Genomic DNA, 23,001 nt, shown 5'->3' with positions numbered 1-23,001 from the left:
ATAAAATAATATAATTGCCGTCGATTCTGCTTGATGTGTAGACAGACTTGAATTCTTGTGAAGTTAAACAAAACATGTTTTAATTTGTTTGCCAACCAGATTACTAAAAACCTCTGTCTCAAAACAAAGCAATGCATTATTTATCATATGTTCTGTATAACGTATAGCATTTTTACCAGGATCCATGGTGCAAGGATTACTGGGACATTTATTTCTGTGCTCTGTTGACTAGCAGCTCTTGATGAGTGCTGAAAGAGGAGACTGACCAAAACACAAAGCCTTCTGTACAGGGGATGTAATCAGAGCCTTTCCTAATCAACCTGCCTGCCCACAAGAAAGGGAACCCTGGCTTGGATTACCACTCTGCTTCAGCACCACATGGTGTTAGGGCAGGTTGGTAACCTGAGACATTAATATGTTAAGAGCAGATGCACATATGCATAAGCACACAGAAACAATTATTTGCAAATTGACACACAGAAAGAGCTGGACTGTAATTTGGTAAATACCAAGTCCTGTAGTATCTAAAAGTAGCTCTGGTTTTCAGAATGTTTTTATTGTGCAATTTTTTCTATTCCCATTCTTGCTGTGTAGCACAACTCTTTACATGATGGTATAGAGATGTTTAAAAATATAAGAACCCCCTCTATATTAACTTAAGTTTATGCAACAAAAAAGATAAGGTTAACATATTTATAGCCTAATAAAGAGGTCTAAATGTGACAGGGCTTTGGTAAAATATGTAACCCCAAATATTTTAAAACAAGAATATGTATATCTATACATTAATGCAGTAAATGTTCACAGTAGACCAGCATGAATTAAACTAGATGTTAAGCAGTAGATAATTAGAAAGTAGAAGCAGAAACATAAAGCAGTAACATTAGCGTAGAAAACAGTGCAGTTGATTTATTAGCCACAAAGATGAGGATCTCTTTTCCAACGTGGTCTCCTTTGTGAGGGCTACAACCAAATCTTTGGATTAGATCTTTAGTACTACATGGATGTTTATAAGACTGATATGTCTCAGCAGCAGCACTAACTTTAGCTTTAGTGTTTTATTAGTACCCAGGGCTTGAAAAACTCACTGCAAAAAAAGCGATGGCCAGGATTTGTATCTAGGACCTTCATACTGTAAGACAACAGTGCTCACAACTGCATCTTCACACAACTGTTTTATACATTTATTTTTAAATTATGACAAACGGTAATTCAGTAATGAATAGTTCATCTTATTTTGATACAAATCCTTCTTTGCCCTTGTAGTAAACCAGAGTTTGTCAGAATGTAGGCCTGTGTGTCATTACTGGTCACAGCACCCTGACACACTTTGTGTGTGGAGAGAATAGAAAGAGGGAGGAAGAGATTATCTTCCAAGTGAGAATCATCTGGCAGCGTGATGTTCAGCCAGGGACCTGTTGAGCTTTATGTCAAGGAGCTATGGTAAATGCCTCCATCAGCAGCGGATCAGGCTGTTCCCTGTGGTTACAGTGAGAACACAATGGTCTTGGTGGTGTGTCACAAACATCCACCAATCCTTCCTTCACTGAAGCATCTCCCAGTGAGGCGAAACTATTATTAGCTTAGGTACAGCAAAGCCTCTTAGAGATCTTTATTTAACCAGATTGGCTGTCTGATGTATGGACACTTGAGGAGTCTGTGACGCACAGGCCTTTCAGGAGCGTTTGGTTTGCAACACTGGCCATTGATAAGGAAATGGTATTACATGGTCCAGTCTGACCTCCTTTCCTAAGGTGACTTTGGCTCTTACAAGGGGGTTTCCCACCACCCGCCCCTTTCCTTACACTGTGCAGTTTTAGGTAGCAACCTAATTTTAACTCTGAGCATGAGGGCTGTGAGCCAGGCGGCCTGGTCACCCCTAGTATCACTCCCATCTGTTTACTTATTTGTCTATCTTCATCATCAAGTGGATGAAAAACATAAACTTAAAAACTCACGGTTTTGTCATAACTAGTGTTTTGATGCCTTATATTTATCTAATAGATTTGAAAATGACATGAATACCATTTTTAGATCAAGACTTTATTAAAGATTTTCTATGATGATTTCATGGAAGAATTATACCAGCTGGCCAATTTATTAGATATTGCTAGTATTGGGTTAGATTCGTTTTCTGTTCAGAACTGCAATATTGCTTGGTTGGAGCGTCACACAGTTGCTCCATATTTGTTGGCTGCACATTAATTTTGACCTTTCCATTTGAATCCTGCAACTGAAACTGAGACTTGTTGAACAATGCAACATTTTTCTAAATATAAGAGTTAAAGTAGAGCAAACCGAAAAGGTATAAAGACGAGACAGAGCAGCTAAAAATCACAAGTGGGAAGGCAAAGAGAGGCAATTAATTAGAGCTGTGTGTTAGATAATGTAAGACTCACTGTCTATCTCAAAAGTAATACACCCACCCTTACAGTATATAAATCCCTCCATATGCACTTTAAGCAGGAATTCCCTCCCCCCAACTCTCTCCACTTGAAGTAGTAAATTTCAGACTCTGTAGCTGCTGTTTGGTTTCTTTATTTTTTCAGCAATTTAAAGCTCTTGAGAAAAACATTCTAGTTCCCCTTAAAAAGGAGTAAGTCATTCTACACAGAAGGCATTACTCTGGAGCTGCCTGAAATAACTTGTTCATAATCCAAACTCTTTTCCTTCACTCACCATGAAACATTACTTCTATACTTCCTAATTACTGATTAGTTTTGCAACCCAATGCATCAGGAATGTTTAGTTGCTCTGAGATCTGTCTACTACTTGTTACAGTAGGCTAGTCCTTTAGTAATGTGTGCCTCAGAGATTTACACAGGGCGCTGTACAGAAGGAAAGCTTGTTCAGAATGGAGAAAAAAAAGCACATTTTTACCATGGTTCAACTGAGCTGTAATTACTTCAAGTTTTAAAAGAAACTCTTCTTAAAAACAAAACAAATGTTGGTTATTTACAGCAAATAAAGCACACTTTTGTATTTATAAATTCCTCTTAAATACATTAAGACAACAGTCAGCCATCATCACCTTTTACTTCTTATCTTTTTTCAGCTGCTTTTTAAAATTTTTTTGCTTTCCCTTTTCTGCTTGTTGTTTCTCTTTTGCTCCCTGTCAGTTAGTCTAGCTGTCATCAGAGGATCCATTACTGTGTCTTGGGACAGACAAACAGGGCCAGTCAGAAACCAAGTAGCTATAAATATGTACAACTTGCCACTCCTGCTGCTGTTGTTGCTACTGGACTGGATGGAGATGTTGGAGAGTACATACATCCTCTTCAAAATCTGAGACTTTTGCTTGCTTTTGTCTAAACTTAAATGTTTTACTTGCATTCGGACATATTGACTATAATGTTCTATCTAAAGTGAAAGGAGAAAATAGGTTTGTAAATTTAAGGAATACATAGAAGAGTTGTGTAAGGATTTCACAACCGTATCCTGTACAGGCTGCATTGTGGTTTTAGCCAAAACCAGATAATTTGTGCATACTCACGTGGCCATTTTTTGTTCTCCAAGTCTTGTTAGTCAATATATTTATCTTTCCTCCCTTTAAATAAAATGACTGTACTTGTCAGCTTTTGATAGCTTAAGAGTGCTCAAGTTAAATGATGCCTTCAGTGTTTTGCTTCTGATAACTCTTCTTTTTGCTGTTGGTGAATACACAATTATTTATTATAAGCTACCTCATTGTGAAAGTATAATATTGAAGTATTTCTGTGCAATTAACATGTCACATATGAAAAATGTAGAACATGTGGGGATTACATTCCAGCGGGAGCAGCGAAGCATAAGCAGTGAAAGTATATCAATAAACTCTCACTGAATAGTGCCAATGAACACAATGGACTCTTGTCTGTTTCAGTGAGTGTGTCTGTTTATACACACATATATGCTGTCTGTGCTGGATGACCTTTGGTATAAATAGCTTCCTAGCGCTAGCTGCGATGACAGCCGACAGCACACATTGTTGTGTGAATTTGTTTCCTCAGAAGTGCTGTTAATCACTTATCCCTCCAGGAGCAATGCGTAGATTAGTGTCTGCAACTGAGAAATACCTTGGCCCCAAGTCTCAGGAAACTTCAGGCAAAATTGTGCAAATAAGTTATTGTAAATCTCAGAAACAAAAGTTCAAATGTTGGTGATGTGTAAAATGCATTCTAAGAAGGAGAACAACATTATTGTTTAGTAGAATTAATAGATCAGTGGTTTCAAAACATGTGGTTTACTATTATCCAAGTATAAAATAACTTTAAAAATTGAAGTGATAATCATTTAAAATAGCAACATAATGTATACAAACAGAAAAATGTAAAACATCAAAAATGGGTACAGTTCTGTTTTTGACATAACCAAAGTTTTGTTTGATTTTTGAACGTACTAAAACTGGTTACAGACTTTAAATGAACAGGAAGTGAGTTCCAAACTGCAGATCCTCTCACAGACGGAGCACTTTGAGCAAAAGTGGTTCTTCGAAAGGGGACCTTACAATTTCCATCCAAAGCTGCTCTGGTAGATCTGCTATTGCCCTGCAGTCTCTGTATACAATTGCTTAATGGTGTAGGTGCAAGTCCATTTAAACACTTAAAAATCTATTTTCATACATTATAATTTAGAAAATTTGTAAAATCCAAAATGCCAAATTTAACCAAAATGTGACAGTGATGGAATCTAATCGGCTTTTGATATAAAACCTTTAAGGCCCGATTATAGAGACTTGCTAATGGTTTGAGTATAGTTTGATTAGTCTGAGACCAGACAGTAGCTCCGTAGGTAAAATGTGAGAAGATCAGTGAGTTCAAAAACATCTCTGCACAGTGAAGTGTCAAACAATGTCTAATAATTCGATCTTACAGTTTTGCAGATTGTATCAACATGGCTCCTAAAATTTAACTGAGGATCCAAAATTATTCCTAAATATTTTTCTTGTGATACTTGTTCAATAGGGTGCCCATTGGTCTGAATAATCAAGGACTGTAATGATGTTTTCTTGATTGAAAAGCAAATGCACTTTGTTTTCTTTGTATTGAGAGTTAAGCAAGAATCCTTTATCCATGTTGATCATCTCTGCAGACTGCTCTTGCCATCCTTTTACACTTCCCTTCCGTTAAACAAAGGATTTCCTAACAATGTACTGAAACTTTTGCATATCATTTCTTTTTTGTAGTTAGGTTTCCACATAAAAAAGAATTGACATACAATTTAATTCAATTTTATACATTTTTCTGTAAACATTACATAACAATTTCCATTAATTTATCTTCTGATCCCTGTTCAGACTAGTTGAATTGTGTAACATGATAGATTATGCCCACCTTTAACCAATTTTACAATAACTTGTTTTTACATGTTTATTGGAGTCACATAACCACATTTCCTTAAAGTAAACTATGGATAGCCAAAAGAAAATTATTTTAAGTCATTTGTTATAAAACATCTCTGGTTTGTTTTTGCCACTTGCATACAGCTCCATCTTATACTTAGAAAAGTCACCTATGAAACTACCTAAATTGCTGAGGGGAAAATGATTTGCAGCTGACACCATTGTGTATCAAATCAAATTTGATTTGTTTAGCAGTTTTCAGAAAAAAGGCATCTGAGTACTTTACATCATAAAAATACAAAGTCATAGAACACAAAGTCAACAACTGAAACATTTTGGCATTGTTACACATCAGATTGTTGTATCAATTTTATTAACTTTCTGTCTGCAAATAGGCAAGTCAATAATTATTTGATCAAAACACCTGTGATTGTTTTAGTCACAAGTGTCTTCCATAACAAATAAATATTTTGTAGGGATGCTTCGATCAGGCCTTTTGCTGCTGTTTCCAATACCAATCATCCATGAGGCCAATCTCTGCCAATCACCAATCGCCTGGAATGGATGTTAATTCACCTAATTTAGACATAAGACATATTTTAATACATTTCTAAAATCTTCTTTTTTTTTAAAGTTACATGCTGCAGCTTTAAGCAGACGTTCGGTGTGAGAGTTCATTGTCTGGTGAAATATTACTATCAGTAGCGCATAACGGCAGTCCAAGAGCGAGAGCAGAACCAGCGTCTTACAACGCCAGCTCGAAGACTTGAGTTATTTTTTGGGTTATTTGTTTAGCTTTCTGATGCTCATCTGGGTGAGTGTTAGTTGTGCACTGATTTACCTGCTATCTGGCCGCTCTGGATGTCCTTTTTTTTTTCCTGCAATGAGCCTTGATTATAGCCAAACTCCGTCAAGTGCTAGTTTTTTAAATGCCATATTAGTTTCGTTGTGTTCATGCATTTTGACTTGTTTCACCCCTGAGGTAATTTTCCGCCGCAACACGCAAACGTCTTTCAAATATCAGACAGGTTACTTGACATGAAGCTTGAGAAGCAATTAACATGTCTAAAATGTGGTGTCTTCAGTATTCCAGTATGGTAATAATCCCTTTTTTTTATCTATTGTAGATCTGGAGCATGATGACAACACATCATTCTACATCGTTAATGTGGGCCAGCCCCAGTCTATGGTCACGAACCACCAGTCTATTGGCCTGCCTCGTCATGGCATGCACTCCCATCCTCAGGTCATCAGCACTTCACCGCGACTTCCATCACATAAAACAGGAACTGAGCACCTAAGCTACGAGGCACATGGCTCCAAGTATGGCACCTCATCGCTGCTGCCCTCTGCTCCTGTGGAGGCACCAAAAGCCTTTGAGTGCCCCAGTATCCAGATCACCTCCATCTCCCCCAGTTGCCAGCAAGAGCTAGATGCCAGTGAGGGGGAGCTGACAGCCAATGGTCCTGATGGGGATTACCACGGCGACAGACCCTTGTCCAGAGACCATCTATATTTGCCACTGGACCACTCATACAGGGACTCTTCGCTCAGCCCTAGCCCCTGCAGCAGCCTCTCCTCTAGGAGCTGGTTCTCTGATGCTTCATCTTGTGAATCGTTTTCACATGTCTATGATGATGTTGACTCAGAGCTGAATGAAGCAGCTGCAAGGTTTAGTCTGGGCTCCCCTCTGACTTCTCCAGTTTGTGTGTCACCGCAGGCTGTTGGGGGAGTTCTAGAGGAGCAGTCCCCATGGCAGCACCATCATCCCCCCTTTGTGCATCACACTCACTCCACTCTTTCTCCTCGACAGTCCCCCTGCCATTCACCACGCAATAGCGTCACTGATGAAAATTGGCTTAGTCCACGGTCTCCTTCGAGGCCCTCTTCGCGACCAACCTCACCCTGCGGGAAAAGGCGACACTCCAGTGCCGACATTTGCTATCCCGGTTCCCTGTCTCCTCATCATTCACCTACACCCACGCCAGGACATTCCCCCAGGGGGAGCGTGACAGAGGACACATGGGCTGGGAGTCCCACTATGGGCATGTCACCTTTTCAGTGCTGCCCATCTGAGACAGACATCCCATCAAAGACAAGGAAGACCTCACAGGATAGAACATCTCTGCAGACAGGGAAAGGAGAGATGGCTTTAGATGACCAGGAAATTCTGTCTTCTAACCTCGATTCTCCTCCAGACGACACGATGCACAGCATGAAGAAAGATGGTCCTGCAGAACAGTTTCTGTCTGTGCCCTCGCACTTCTCTTGGAATAAACCCAAGCCTGGTCATACACCTATTTTCAGGTAAGGTAGCTGATTTTGAAGCGGAGAAGCAAAATTAATTGTAGGATAATTCCTCAAACTATTAGGAACCTTTGAAAGGTATGAAGAAAATATTATGTAAGCATACTGTATTAAAAAATAGGCAGCAGATAACAAATTACAAGTTACCCAACTTGTAAGAAAAAAAAAGTTACTTGAGTAGACTTGGCGTACTTTCATGAAGACATGAACGTTTCCTAAGCTTGTTAGAGAACATTAGTGAACAATAAACATAAAGACTAACGGTCCTACCTTACTCGCACTTAGATCAAACCTCAGAGATAAAATTGAGGGTAAGTTTTAAGCAGCATTTGGTTATGAGCAAGGTTCTAATCATCATCCAAAAATGAAGAGTATGGCACAACTGCAGGCCCACTATGATATATTTGTCCACCTAAACTGACAGGTCAGGTAAGGACAGCATTATTACCTGGAGCAATGAGGTGTACGCTCAACAAAGGGATTATTGAAAGTCCCATGTGCAGTTTGCCACAGGGCATCTAAGGTAAGCATGCAGGTAGAATAAGGTCTTGTTCAGATTAAACCAACATTAAACTTTTTGGCACAGATTCAAAATGCTGAGTATGGTTAAAAAAAACCCCCAAAAAACAACTAACACTGCAGATCCTAACGACAACACCCTCCCAGTGGTGATGCATGATGGAGGAAGCATCATGCTGTGTGGGGTTGCTTTCAGGGATAGGGAAGCTGGTCAGAGTTCATCTATCAACAAAACAACCTGAAACATACAACTAGAAGCTACCATGGACTGATTTAGATTAAAAAAAAATGTCCAACAACTTCGAATCAGCAACAACTTTCAGCCTGTAAATATACAAAAAATGTACTACTTTGTGTTTGCTTATCACATAAAATCCCCCAAAAATGCATAAAAATTTGACTTTTGACACTGCAGCAGTTTGGAACTAACCTGGAGACAAGGTGATTATCACTTAGTAGACAGGCAGTCTAGGTCAAAGGCTAAGATATTAATTGTGTTGAATTCGTTAATGAGTACTGTGACTCGCCATAAAGATAAAAACATCTCTTTTTGAAGAGTGAACATTTTATTCTAGTTAATGTGTATCTGTTACATTGTTAGGTAACATGTCTGTTCATTGTCTTTATTGTTCAGTTATGAGGGAACTTTGAGCTGCGTGTTAAAATTCAGGTTTATTAGTGTGTGAAGAAGAATACACAAGAAAAGCTACACAAACACACACACACCAACAGGAGAGGAGGAGGAGTTGGCTGTCTGTTCTCCAATGTGTGTGGCAGATGAAGATGAGGCCTTGTTTGTGTGCACTGGCCCCTAGCGCTGTAAATCAGCACAGGGCACATATGGCAAAGGGGCAGACACACACACACACACACACACACACACACACACACACACACACACACACACACACACACACACACACACACACAGACACGTCTGTAGACATAACACAAACACTTATTCACATAGACCTATCACCGTCCAGACAAAAACCGGGTCACATCTATGATGAGTCACAATTTAAACTCAATTGTACCTTTGTTGGTAGGTGTATGTTCCCACAGCAGATGTTGCTTATACAGAGGGAAGTCAAGGGGCTTTCATGAAGCCATGAAATAGGATGTTGAGTTGTCTATGCTTGCATGTGTGTCAGTCATGATTTGAACAGATGGCTCAGGTGGAATGGGTGGGGTTGGGTGAGAGGGGACTGAGGGAAGAAATGGCTGGGATTGTCAGTTTCTTACTATGGCACAAAATGTCTTGTAGGGCTGTAAAAAGTGTTTGCCTCCTTATATAGTAGATTTAAATTATCAAGGGATTAAACTACCTAAAGCAAACCTCACCCTGTGTTAAAATATACAGTAATATTTAATCATGCATTAACCGATTTACCTTCTTTTATTGGTTTAGTTACACTCACTACAATCAGGAGTGATTAATGCCTGATGTTTAGAATGAAGAAATCACTTAAATTGAACTAGTCAGAAAACTTGAAATAGGCTAAAATATCTTGTTCCCTGATCTAAAGAAATTCAAGACAAGAAGAAAAACGAGGTTATTGACATTTTTCAGTCTGGACAGGATTACAAATGCATTTCTAAGGCTTTGAGACCCCCGCAAATCAGCACAAGCCATTATCCACGGAAGAAAAGAAATCTTTCCAGGTGTGGCTATCAAATTTACCCCAAAAGCATATCAACAAATCATTCAGGAGGTGACGAAAGAACCAAGACTAACATCTAAAGCTTAAGAACGGTGTTTATGATTGAATGATAAGAAAGAGAACCGAGAAAGAATCCACAGGAGAACCCTAAGGCAAAACCTTGTACTGTCGAAATATTTGCTAAAGCACATCTTGGTAATCCCCAAAACCGTTGAGTTAAATATTATGTGGAGGTTGTCCAGCCATCAGTTCTTAAATTTAAACCTGCAACTTGGGTTATAAAGCGAGACAATGGTCCAAAGCGCACTAGACAGGCCATCTCTGAAAGGTTTTTATCTCTGAAATGAAACCATCATATTTCACATAACATATATTATTGTTTGACTATGATGGATAGAGGACTTGTCCAGTTATATATCCAGCTGCCTCTTGTCCACTGACCGACCGCTGGATAGGGACCAGTACCCCAGGGAAAGCAGAGTAGATAATAGTTGGATGGATTTTTCTCTGATTTTAAGGTTTGTTTGATGAGGGAAACATGAGTGACAAAAAAAGAAAAACAGAATCAGTAAAGGGAGAAAAATGATGGATAGCTGGTATTAGTTGTGCACCAAAAACTGGATTGAAGCAAAAGTAAATTTCACTTAGGAAAATGTCAGGACTGTAAATAGGTCTTGACATTTAGCGGAAATGACAAAAAGGGAAATGCAAAACAAAAATAGTATAACATTTAGAATGAAAAATATATCTTCATGTTATGACCTCTGGAGTTGGTCTTATTGTTATGGTCCATGTTTTTATTTTTTAAAACTTAATTGTACCGAGTGAGTCACGTAGAAATTATGAATTAATTTCCATGATCCAGTTAAAATATAATTATAGCACAACAGAAAAAAGCTGCAGTGCCCTCAACCTCATTTATTAATTCATGATTTCATGTTTTACAAAAACAACAGCGATAACAGTTTTACCTTATTTTGTGGAACAAAACGTGCCAGAACATTAATTGAGCTACGGGTAAGATGTAGAAATTTAATTGCAACTCAGACTGTAGGAAATGAAGGATCTGTGAATGCAGTTGGCCGGGTATGTCATGCATGCAATACAGACATTTGAGAAAGGTTATGCTTTGTGAGGAGATGGTCTATCCCTTCCCTCCCATCACAAGCTCATATTTTCTCTGTTCTGTTTTTGTTGCTATGGAGGCCATGTAACCACATGCTTCATTGGTGGTTATGTGATGACTTATGCCAGGAGTGGATGACTTAATTCCTTGTCTGAGTGGTAGATCCTATTTTTTATCTGCAGTTAAAGAAAATTTTAATTACTTGATGATTGAGACTCAAAATTTGACATTTACAAGAACTTTCGGGCTGCCATAAGAAAGACAAAGGTTAACATTTCTGTTGGTTAGTACACATATATGTAGTTGTAAATACTATTTTAAATTAGTTGGATGTTCTTTTGATATGGAAGGGCATCTATCATAATTTTTAAAACTTTTTCTTTTAAGTTATTTTCAGACTTGCAGGTTGGGATATTTCCATGTCTAAATTCAAGGGTGTAAAATTTCAACAAAAATAAAGTGAGCAGAAAGCCAAAATTGTAAAAGAGGGATGGCGTTACATTTTAAGTGCCAAACTCGGGCATCAATGCAAAGCGCAATGACTGTAGAAGAAATAAAGTGGTGATGGCAGTATTGATCTCAAATTAAAGTTAATAAAATAAAGATTTTAAATTGTGTTTCATGAGTGAGGAGCAGGCAACTGGGAGTCCCAACAAATACTTTAAAATGATAACATTGGACATGACTACTTTGTCATCCAGATGTGGTACCTGGGTGCTACCTGTTGTAGCAGAAGTGACTCAAAGCTTCTTTTTGTAACTGAGACGTGTGTTTTAGGATTACTTATGGACTTTGAATATCAATGTATAGGTGTAATAAGAATTATTTGTCTTTCAAGATTTTCTTTTGTTTTATAGCTCTATAATTTCATCATGTATATCCTTCACGGTTGAAGCTTCTACTATACGTTATACCCCACTTAGTTCATTTGTAGTTTTCTCAATCATTTTTTATAATTGCTTAAGTCTTACATCTGAGGTCAGAACAATGAAAGAAAAAATGTTTTCCTGAAAAGTAGTGCCACACTTTAAGTAATGCCACACATAAATAAAGGGTAATCCAGGAGGTATGCCATGAAACCAAAATGAAAAGGTTAAGGATGTGTTTATGGTTTGCTGCTAAATTAATCTGTTTCACTCAGATGACTGGACCCAGTTTCTCTATGTAGACCTCTATTCAGTGTTTTATATGTACAGCTGTTCAAATATGATTGTAGCCTACTCGGATAACAAAAAAAAGAGGCACTGAGGAAAAACACACAATGCCACCCCCTCTGGTGTCCTGGACATAAAACACGCTGTACTACAGTATGCACGCAGACTTAGATAGTCATTTATGTACTGTCTAACTCACACCCTTGTCCTTCCACCCATTCTCTGACCCACACGTTAAAATGTTAGACTCAGATAGAAAAGTCCCTCTTAGAAAATGATTCACACTTTGAGTCTTAACATGACCTATTACAAGGTTTATGCTTAAAGAACTAAGCAGAGCAGATGTGGGCATTCCAGTGATTCACTGTCTGATGGGAGAAAGAACAATGCATTATATATTACCATTTGTCACCGACTGCACCATGTCAGTCCTTGACAGGGGAATACCCACGTTTTAGACATTTTTTTCAGATAGCCAGCCACTAGTCAGGCGATGGCTTTTATGCATACAATTCAAATTTGGTAACATTTTTATGAGTTTTTCTTCCAGCATTGATAAAACGTTAAAATCAATACTACAGGTTCTATTCGCTCTTAGTTTTTGTATTATCTCATGACACTCCTGACCTTTTTGCTAGGGTTGCTTTAGACGCTTTTGACCACATCTTAGACACAACGTTTGCACTTGTCGAGTTTGTTGCCAGAGGTCTAATTTCCTCTACCACTCTGTGTGGGTGTTAATCTGTATACTTGCGTTTGTGTCTCCTCAGGACAACCTCGCTTCCTCCTTTAGACTGGCCGTTACCCAGCCAATTTGGCCAGTATGAGCTGAAGATAGAGGTGCAACCCAAAGCCCACCACCGTGCACACTATGAGACTGAAGGCAGTCGAGGAGCTGTCAAAGCAGCTTCTGGTGGCCATCCAATTGTCAAGGTAACATTTTCCTCTCCTCAGTTCTGCGCCTCATATTGTTCACACTTCATTTCTTCTTTGTGGTTTTTAAGTTTAAATTTTTCTCCAAGGTGTGTCTAATTATTTCAGTAGAACAAAATCATGTTTTGTGTTTAGGACTGAAGTTGCTATTGTGGCCTACAGTAGTGGTTGTCACATGGTCCATTTAGAGGTGGAAGTAATGAATTAAAAAATAAATAAATAAAATTACTAATTTATTTCAGTAATTCAATTCTGAATGTTCATCTTATGTATTGATTAATTATCCAGAGTGATGCATTTTAAATGTTTATTTTTGTTAATTTCGGTGATTATTTCTTATAGTTAATGAAAACCAAAAATTCAGTTTTTCAGAAGATTTGAATATTATGTGAAAAGAAAAAGAAATGTCAATCCTGTGATAAGTATATCCATGCATTCAACAGTGTACGGACTCATCTTTTTGCACAAATTGTTGCATCAGTGCAATGCAGTAAGGAGGTGATCGGCTAGTGGCACTGCTGAGGTGTTAACAAGGCAATATTGCTTTAATGATGATCTTCAGCTCATCTGCATGGCTGGATCTGGTGTCTCTCATTTTCCTCATGATAATAACCAATAGAATGCCTATGGTGTTTTATGGCTAATAAAGCACAGTGACATCATTGTCAGTAAAGGAATTATTGGTGCATTGGCATCGTGGGTAGGTTCCAAGTCCTGCTGGAAAATAAATTAACTTCTCCACAAAGATTGTGTCTTGGAAAGAATTACTTTAACAAGAATCTGAATGAGAAGATTGTCAGCAGAGAAGGATGAAGTGCTCTGAATGTAAAGCTAAGATAACTGCTTTGACTTTGGGACACAGTGAACTAATACCTTCTGTTGACATGGCTCCCCAAATCATCTTAGACTCTGGAAACATTACACTATCTTGAAAACTGTACAAGTGTCATGTCTGCTGTCTCCTAGACAATTATTTATGGCCTAGAATAATCCTTCTGTACTAAAAAAATTTTGTATTGGGGATATATTCTTGGAAACTGAATTTTTGGTTTTCAATAAGAAAAAAAACATCAAAATAAATTGAAATAAATGTTCTGCATAACATTATATTGTAACTATATGATATACAAGTTAGTCTTTGTACTGAATTACTGAGATAAATTAACCTTTTGAGTATATTCGATCTAGTTTTGGGCACCTATATGTACAATCAGGGGTCATTATTCGACTGAAAATAGGTCAGTGTGCAACCTGTTAGTTCAAACTGTCATTCACATCCTGTTCTACTGTAAAACTCAGTGAGTCTACTTATACGACGAGTAGTAAGACAGACAGGCACGATGGCATGAAGGGTGTGACAATATGCCTGTCAGCTAGTCTGTCATTTGATAGGATGCGTAACAGCATAGATGAGAGATAAAGAGAGAGAATAAGACCAAGTAACAGAAGATTTCAGTCTAATTAATAATTTAAGAGCCTAATGCCAAGCTTTTTTTTATATGTGTGGTTTAGGAAAGGTCTTTGTTCACCATTGTTGCAGAACTTTACAATGGTTGCAAAATAGTTCCCTTTGAAATCAGCTTTTCCATATTTTCCATACTCTTATTTTTTCCCAAATTTTTACTTTTAGCATTTTATTCTGAATTTCCCTTTTTACATTGTAACCACATTTACTAAATCCCCAAAAGTTTATAAAAGTGGAGTAAATTAATTTAGCAAATCCATAGTCAAAGGTCCACATTTACTATTATTAAAGGTTCACAAATATTACACTGCTGTGGTTTAAAAAAGTGTTTAAATGTATTTCCATGTCATTTTTTTTAAATAACTAAAACATTATGTGCAAATCAAGGAATACAATTTTTTCACATTTTAAAAGAAAACCACCCTTTGAAAATACTATGGAGTTGAGCTTAATTTTGAAATATGTATCAAAAAGAAATCTGGAAACGGTAAACTATTGTACACACTGTTATAATGATTTGCTCAGTTTTTTTCTTCCATCCGTCTCAGAAATCTCTATTGAATACATGACTATCTGTCTTTTCATGTACATGGCCCTACGACACTGCTTTGTATATTTGATACTTGCTTGCTAGCACTGCAGTGTAAAATGTCCCATTACCGTATTTTCCGCACTATAAGACGCACCTAAAAACCTTCAATTTCCTCAAAAGCCGACAGTGCGCCTTATAATCCGGTGCGCCTTATATATGGACCAATATTGAGCCACAACAGGTCTAGCAACGGACCTTACCACAGGGGCCGCGTTTCATTGGCTAATGCCCATTTTAGGTCACAGTGCAGCTACCACGTGCGTGACCGTCTCACAAACACAAGCTACAGTAGTAAACATATGCTAATGTACATTGTGGACCATCAAAACCATGAATGCCGACTTACCCAGCCTTGCAAGAACAATAGGCATCAGTGATCTTGTCCACAGCTATATTTATGCTGAGGGTGTGAGGATCTGCTGTTTTCCTCATCTATCGGTAGCTTTTAGCTGTGACGCGCACAATGTTGGAGGCATCCAGTGGCTCAAACACCTTGATGTCGTCCAAAAAAGATGACATGAACTTGTTGGTTCCCCTGTCCATTGTCGTGGCTGATATGTTGTGAAAATCCGGCAGAAATGCTACGCTAATTAACTCAGATCGAAATGAAAGACGTCATGTTTACACAGACGTGCAGTAGGCTGCTAGCAGCCGCCAACTTCTTTTTCCCCGTAGAAGAAGTAGTGCGCGGTGCATGCTGGGATAGTTGTCAGAACACTGGTTTGTTAATAAAGTTTGATAATACATTTAAAGGGGGGGAGGGGCAGGGGAAGAGAGACAGAGACTGCAGCGGCAGCGTGTCGGTTGGTCTGTGTTACCCAGAAAGCAGTTGGGCATAATATCGCAACACCAACACCGTGAGTGAAACAACGACTGGGCCAGCCTACTATATAAAGTACTCGGGGACCATTTCTTTATTAATGTGGATGTGTAATAATAGAGTATGAAGCGTCTATTCTATGCGCCTTATAATGCGGTGCGCCTAATGTATGAAAAAAGTCCTAAAATAGGCCATTCATTGAAGGTGCGCCTTATAATCCGGTGCGCCTTATAGTGCGGAAAATACGGTACTTTCTTTTTCACATCTTGAACTACAGGACTTGCTTTACTTGTTCTTTTTTTTTTCAATGGAAATGCTTTGCACTAATGTTTAAGTGTGTTTTTGATATTTTTTACACTTGCTTATTTGTAATTTTCTATGTAAAAATATTTTTCATTGGTTGGTGGTAAGATAAGTTTTAGCTCTTGGTGTCTCCAGATTGGGAGTAAATAAACCATCGGGTGAACTCAGTTCACCACTAGTGATTATGCACATTATGCAAGATTTAACAAGTAAGATAAAATACAACACTTGAACAGCTGTGGACACATTTCCTAAAACAACAAAGACTTCTGCCATTTGTTGCTTTAGAAACAGCCTATATCCTCATACATTCAGTCATGCAGTCTCCTTCAGGGCAATCATTAACCATTTCCACCTCAGTTAGACCAAGATTCAATCCTGCCATATGTGACAATGCATAATTTAACTTTCAGATTTTTTTTAACCAAGCACTTGTCACTGTTGCCCTCTTTTCTCATCCTGACGAGACAATGTTTGGTAATGTTGCTTTATTTGTTGTAGCTAGTAATTGAAGACAATTGACTTGGATCACAAAGGCATTTAGAAGTTGATTTCAAACATCAAAACATGGTCAGTAATGCCTTTAGATTTTTGGCCTAGAAGTCAGTTTAGTTGAATATATTTAATTTGACACGCACAGACACAGTTTGTTAGGTTATTTATAATACCTAGTGTTCCCTGTTTTAGCAAGAGGCTGTAAATAGGCCACAATAGTGCTGTTGTGATGAGCAAACCATGAAAGAGGATAACACATGTATTTCTTCTTTATATTAGCTGGGTTAACAGTTTATTTCATCATATGCATCTAAACCGGGAGGTGTTGCACTTTCTGAGTTACCGCTCCAATATACCGGTCTGCAGGAACTACCAAGGATGAAAGAAAAATTGAAATGCTTTCATAATCAAATTCACGAACTGGTGTGTTGTCACATACTGAGTTAGGAAAGCGGTTGAGAGAAGGGCAGAGATAGCATTTGCTTCTCATCAGCAGCGGTTTGCACGACTCTGCACAAAGAAAATGTGTGGGTGAATGAGGTATTGTGTAGGAACCAAAGTAGGTTGAGCACCAAGTTTGACAAACTCTTTTTTTAAAACTGTTTAGAAATTTATATATTTTTTTGCCTGTATATTAAATATTTATTAAATTCTTTATTCAGGTATAAGAAACATCTGCACATTTTCTGTGCAGTTCTGGCTTCTTAGCTATTTAGGCATTGATCATGTCTAAAAGAGCTTCTAATTTGAGAATGAAAAACAGATTTTATATTTAGTTAATTAGTAATAACTCAGCACACCATTAATAACATTACCTGGTATTTTAGAATAATTAAGACTGTTATTTAATGTAGAAAAAGCAAGGAAAGTGATCAAAGGTGTATTACAACAAATAAAATAAGAAAATATACAAGCCTTTTTTGTGGGAAGTTATGCAGAAACCATTTGATAGGAGTCAAACTACCTAAAACATTTAAGAAGTTTTAGTATATCATACTCTCCAGGTGTACTGCTGGAAATTAATAAGCTGTTCTCTGAAGGCAGAAAATTATAGCTACGTGTGATTGCGATCTTTCTGCTGCAAAATTGTAATTTCCACACTGGATATTTAAAAATGATACATACAGCAAGAATTTTTGCAGTTGCCAAAGATAAATATTTTGTGGCATGTTAAAATATAAATAGTAAAATACTAGATGGCTTAAAATTCTGTACATTTTTATCCAAAAATATTTGGATCTTAATTGCATTTTGTTGTTTTTTTTTGGTCGCTTGTACATAGTTTGCCTGACAAACAATTATAGCAAGCATCGCTTACAATATGTTGTTTTGATTTTAAATTTTTAGATTTGAAAAATAGGCTCCATATCCACTTCTCAATGCGAAACCTCTTCTTCTTCTTGAGTCTTGACTTCCAGTGACGTGACGTCACCAAATAACGTCATTGCTGCCATCTGGACATGGAGATGACTTCCATTTTTTGACCAGGCCGTTGCCCATATCAACACACTACTGAACTGCTTTGTCTACAGAAATCTAATGTAGCCTGTTTAGGTTGCAGAGCAAAAGTATTCAATCAGTTTTAGAATTCTTGTATTGACTCATCCAGGTATTTAAAACTATACTTTATAACCTGTTTCTATGCAATACAAGGCAGTTTAATGCTGCATGGATGTAGCAAGAAGAAGATTTAGTGACATAGTTATTGTGTAGATATTCATCAGGGTTTCCAATGCCATCACAGGTTTGTTAAATTATATGTTGAAAATATCCTAGATGCGTTATTGCAAGCTGAAATTGTGTAGCCAGTTAAATTAGTTTTATTGCCCCATCCATCCACTCATCCATACATTGGATTATTTATATTTTTTAGTGGAAAAGTGTTTATTTCTATTATCTAGTTACTAACAAATATGATTTTGGTTAAGGTCAATAAATATCCAACAATGTTGATTTATAAAAGATGTTTAGTGGTGGTATTAGGTTTGTAATCCTAGTGTTGTAGCAGCACTACATGAAACACAAATTTGGCGCCTCTCATTTGGATAACAAAACATGGCATTACAGTGAGTCAGGAGTTTGATATCAACTGTGTCGTTTTGTGAGTACAGCTCCTTGTTGCTGACCAGCTTTTGATTTCTAATCTTAAGATTATTGTTCTGTTAGGATATATCGGTCTTATATCAACAGAAGATTATGAAAGATTAAAGTATGCTTAGGAGTTGCCATAAACAGAGATCATACATAAACATAAAACCTGTACTCTTTTGTGATGCCTGATAATGCATGTTTTCTCTTAGGTGTTCTGGAGTAGTTTGTTTCTACATAGTGAAATGGTGTTAAAACGGTGATCATGATTTTCCTATCTTTTTTCTCTCTTAATGACAGTAAATTTGTAATTGCTTTTGACAACAGCTATTTACACTGCTGGGTATTATACGGGGCTCTATTTATACACATTATAAATTATTTTGATAACTGGCCTTTTTACCTGGTTAGGAATAAAGATGTGTTTCTTCCTCCGATTTGTATTTTTGCCATCTTCCAAAGGGTAAAGCTCAACAAGGTAAACACATTTGTTGAAATATACCTTTAATTTATTTTGACTTCTGGCTGCGATAAGAAAAAATAGCCGTTTGATAAATTAAGAAAATGATAAAATGTGTGGAAGGAAATGGTTTTATAAAATTGTACTTGCATGTGTGTTTCAATTAATTTTATGTCTAAAATACTCCTGTATTGCTTGTTAATTTTATCCTAAACCTTGTAATATGACTGTTAACTGAAATTTGGCTGCATGTGTGCGTAGCTGTTTTAGCCATTCCTCTGGGGCTAGCTGCAAACCTTAATCGGTTCACCTGTTGCTAGGAGACATATAAGTCCAAAGCCTCTCTGGCTGAAGGCTGAGGTATCCTTGGGCATATTTAAAGAGCTTATTTGTGTGCTGCTGCACCCACACAAATATAAGGAGCCCCTCTGGTATTACCAATTTGGCTAGAGATGGGGACAGGCCGATGCGGCAGAAACAAGCTGACAGACGATGAATATGCTGTTGCACTCACACATGCAGCACACAGCATGGCAGCAAATCTAAAGCACACAAATGTAATGGAAAGCTGTGAATTATGGAAAAGTAACAGAGAGAAAACATGTATATTGTCAGTATTATGTCTGATGAATCTAATTGAAGCTATGGTGTCGGGTGACAAGGATTTGAAATGTAAAACAGCGTTTCTGCAACTCAGCCTCATTTCCACTAGCTTAGATGCATGAAATGATTTTGATCCCACAATTTGAGTGACCCCATTAAAGCTTGTTTGTCATTCAGCCTCTCATTATCAGCATATCTAGTCTTAGTTCTTCAGATGTAATTTTTTTCTTCCTGGCAGGCTACACATTTGTCTGTACCTTAACAGATGTTTCTATCTACTTGCGTTAGCCTGACTTATTACAGGCTAATATCAACTTGTTATACTAGTGTTATTCAGTAAAGAGGAACCTATATAATAAAAAAAATTAAACCATAAACAACATTTTAGATGAGTCTTATAATTGTAATAATCAACATTTCTAAATACTTCAGCAGGAATAGACTTTGTAATTTGGTGTGCCAGCACACCAAATTGATTTAGTAATTAATTGATTTAGTATGATTTTTGTTTTTTGTAGAACAATCACTACATTTACCTTGGCATGAGTTGGTTTGTGATCACAATGGTGAAGTAACATTGGGTTAATTACTACAATTTCATAGTATCGTGGTATTTACATGCAAAATCTGTCTGGTTTTATTTGAAACATTATTCTTCTTTCTGCTTAAAATAGTAACAAATTGATCATTACAGATATAATATTATTGAGTACATATTTTTATTATGCTGGTTTCAATACAGTACATAATCTGGTAATTTGCTTATTTTTCGGGGAGCCAATCTGGAGCTTTACACCATTGTGTTCTTTTAGTTTTATCACAATATCTACCTTTCAGGACCACTTAACAGTTTATTGCAACCAGAGAAAACAATTCACTCAAAACATTTAGGAATTTGTATGCATTTCCTTTGATCATGTCCACTGCGAAACCCTTTTTATGTTTTGAATCTCAAGGGGATATATTGTGTTTTGTTTATTGTTGAGAGAGTTTATAATTTTTTGGGCCCACAACTACATTCAACTTCATTATTTTGTCTGACTTTCCAAAAACTTTGAACACCCTTGAGTTAAGTCATTCTACACTTTGCTTTATCTGCTGTGGTAAATACTGTAATCTTGTGAAATCGTGTTGTTTTTACAAGGTCATCAAAGCATAAAAATTTCACACAAGCCCGTGCCTAGCCCATATTCATGCAGTTTACACTTTATGGACTGGCTGGGACTACTGTTGCCTTGCCCCGGGGTTGTATTTGATGTAAACATATGAGAGGCTAGCTACTTACTTTTTGTAATTTAGTACCCAGCACAAAAAAAAAAAAAAAAAAAGTTATCGAGAAAGGGGGGAGGAGAAAGAGAAGTGTGCTTAAGAGTGAGTGAAAGTGAGGGAGGACAAAATGGGAATAAAAGGAATTGAGCCTGGAAGTAGAACAGGGCCATATACAGGCCTCATGCTGTATACAGTAAACGTGTCTGCTGCGTGTGTCGGTTTGTGCATGCGCATGAGCGTGCACATGTATTGACCTTGTTTAAACAAACAGTCAACCAGCCCCCTGGCTCTCACTGCCCTCCCTGGTGTGCTGGGCAACAGCAGGGCTGTGTGACTTTCTCTTTCTGTGTGTGTGTGTGTGTGTGTGCGTGTGTGTGTGCCAATAGATCCCATGGTGCCTCAGTGCCACACCAGGGAAACCACTGCCAGATAAAATGGGACCTCGCGTGACCTTGACCGCTGTTTCTCCTGTTTTTATTTCTGTGGTGCGCACACACTAACCAGACAGCTACATACACCCTCTCCTTGTCTTCCAAACATTGCAGACCGTTCCATAAAACACAGTTTGTGTGTTTAAATCCACATTTTTAATTTTTACATCCACTTTCCTAAACAAGCGTCAGGATTTTAGTTTACACCAGCATGGGTCTATGTAGCTGCTCACGCAAACGCACACACACACCCTGCACACACGGGGAGTCTCGCCATGGCAACAGCGGAGCAACACAGGGAAACAACTTAGAGTCAGGCGGTCGCTGTGAGAAAGTGTCATGTTACGGCAGAGGGCTGAGGCTGAGGAAGGTGAGAGGGTAGGACAGGGACAGAGAGGAGAGAGTGACACAAGGAAAAGTAGAAGGAAGAGTACCAATGACGAAAACTGACTGGTGGAACGACACAGTGAAGAGAAACTGTGAAGGAGATAAACACAGATAATGAAAGACATTATCTGAAAATCTGAAAATTGTTCAGTGAACAGGTGGTGTTTTACCCTTAATCTTCACCCAATGGCTGAATGCTGTTGTAAGTCAAAACAGTCCTGGAGAAATTAGAAGTAATTTTAATTTTCAATGTTTGTCTTTTTAATCAAAAGTCAAAATGCTTTTAACTCTGTGTATGAATGTATGCAATGTTGGGACATGTTTTTCAACCTCAGCTTGCTCTCTTTATTACTGCCTCAGTGGAACAGATGAAGGCCAAAAATAAGTGGGGTCTTTATTTAGTAGAAGGTGAGTCTGTAACCGTATCCTGCAGTTTTATTTTAAGGGAAAGGGTTTATCCTAAACTCGATCCACAATCAAATGCTGGAAGTCAGAAGTTAGTTACTTGCCTCAGCGAACCTGGGCCTGGGGGTCTTGTGACTGCCATTAATGTCACTGTGGTTTAATATAACAACTGATTTCTATGAGGCCTGATTTACTCTCAGAGCTTTCAAATTGAGAGGAGGGAAGAAGTTTAAACGTGCAGCAACCACCCTCCTGAGGTGTTTTACACTCATCCCTACATTTAGTATGTGGTTTAGGAATGTGGTATAACTCAAGAATGTGTGTTTTGTGCATTTATGTAGAAAAGCTTTCATTAACTTGATAATTCTGGAGCTCAATACATTCTTGTTTACATATCCTTCTTTGAAGTTTGCTTATACCTTTGATTATAAGAGTTATGGTAATATCTATTAGATTTAATTTGTTACATTTCACAGGCAGGTAAATGGCTGCTAAGTCAAGTTATTCACTTGGGCTGTGAGCCTACAGCTGGCTGTGTTACAACATTAGCCAAAAGCAGTGATGGTTGCCTCTTTTTTTCTTTTTTTTTTTGGTTTCCTCCCAGTAAAGGTGCACAGGAACATGTGGGGGAGGGGTAAAGCTGCGCCAATGTAGGATCTA

General features: G+C 37.8%; 1 protein-coding gene across 1 annotated transcript in view; it reads left to right on the top strand.

The window, feature by feature from the left end:
* The window catches only part of nfatc3a (nuclear factor of activated T cells 3a), a 64,678-nt gene that overhangs the window by 14,406 nt on the left and 27,271 nt on the right, over positions 1–23,001 (top strand). The window contains exons 2-3 of the mRNA XM_014992052.2: positions 6,448–7,627; positions 12,861–13,023. Coding sequence (XP_014847538.2) covers positions 6,448–7,627; positions 12,861–13,023 — 1,343 coding nt within the window. The remainder of the gene's footprint in view (positions 1–6,447; positions 7,628–12,860; positions 13,024–23,001) is intronic.

Source organism: Poecilia mexicana, unplaced genomic scaffold, assembly GCF_051168715.1.
Source record: "Poecilia mexicana isolate PSO_F unplaced genomic scaffold, ASM5116871v1 scaffold_3, whole genome shotgun sequence".
NCBI lineage: Eukaryota > Metazoa > Chordata > Actinopteri > Cyprinodontiformes > Poeciliidae > Poecilia > Poecilia mexicana.
The sequence above is the reverse complement of the archived record's forward strand: the minus strand, read 5'-3'. Positions and strand labels throughout refer to the sequence as shown.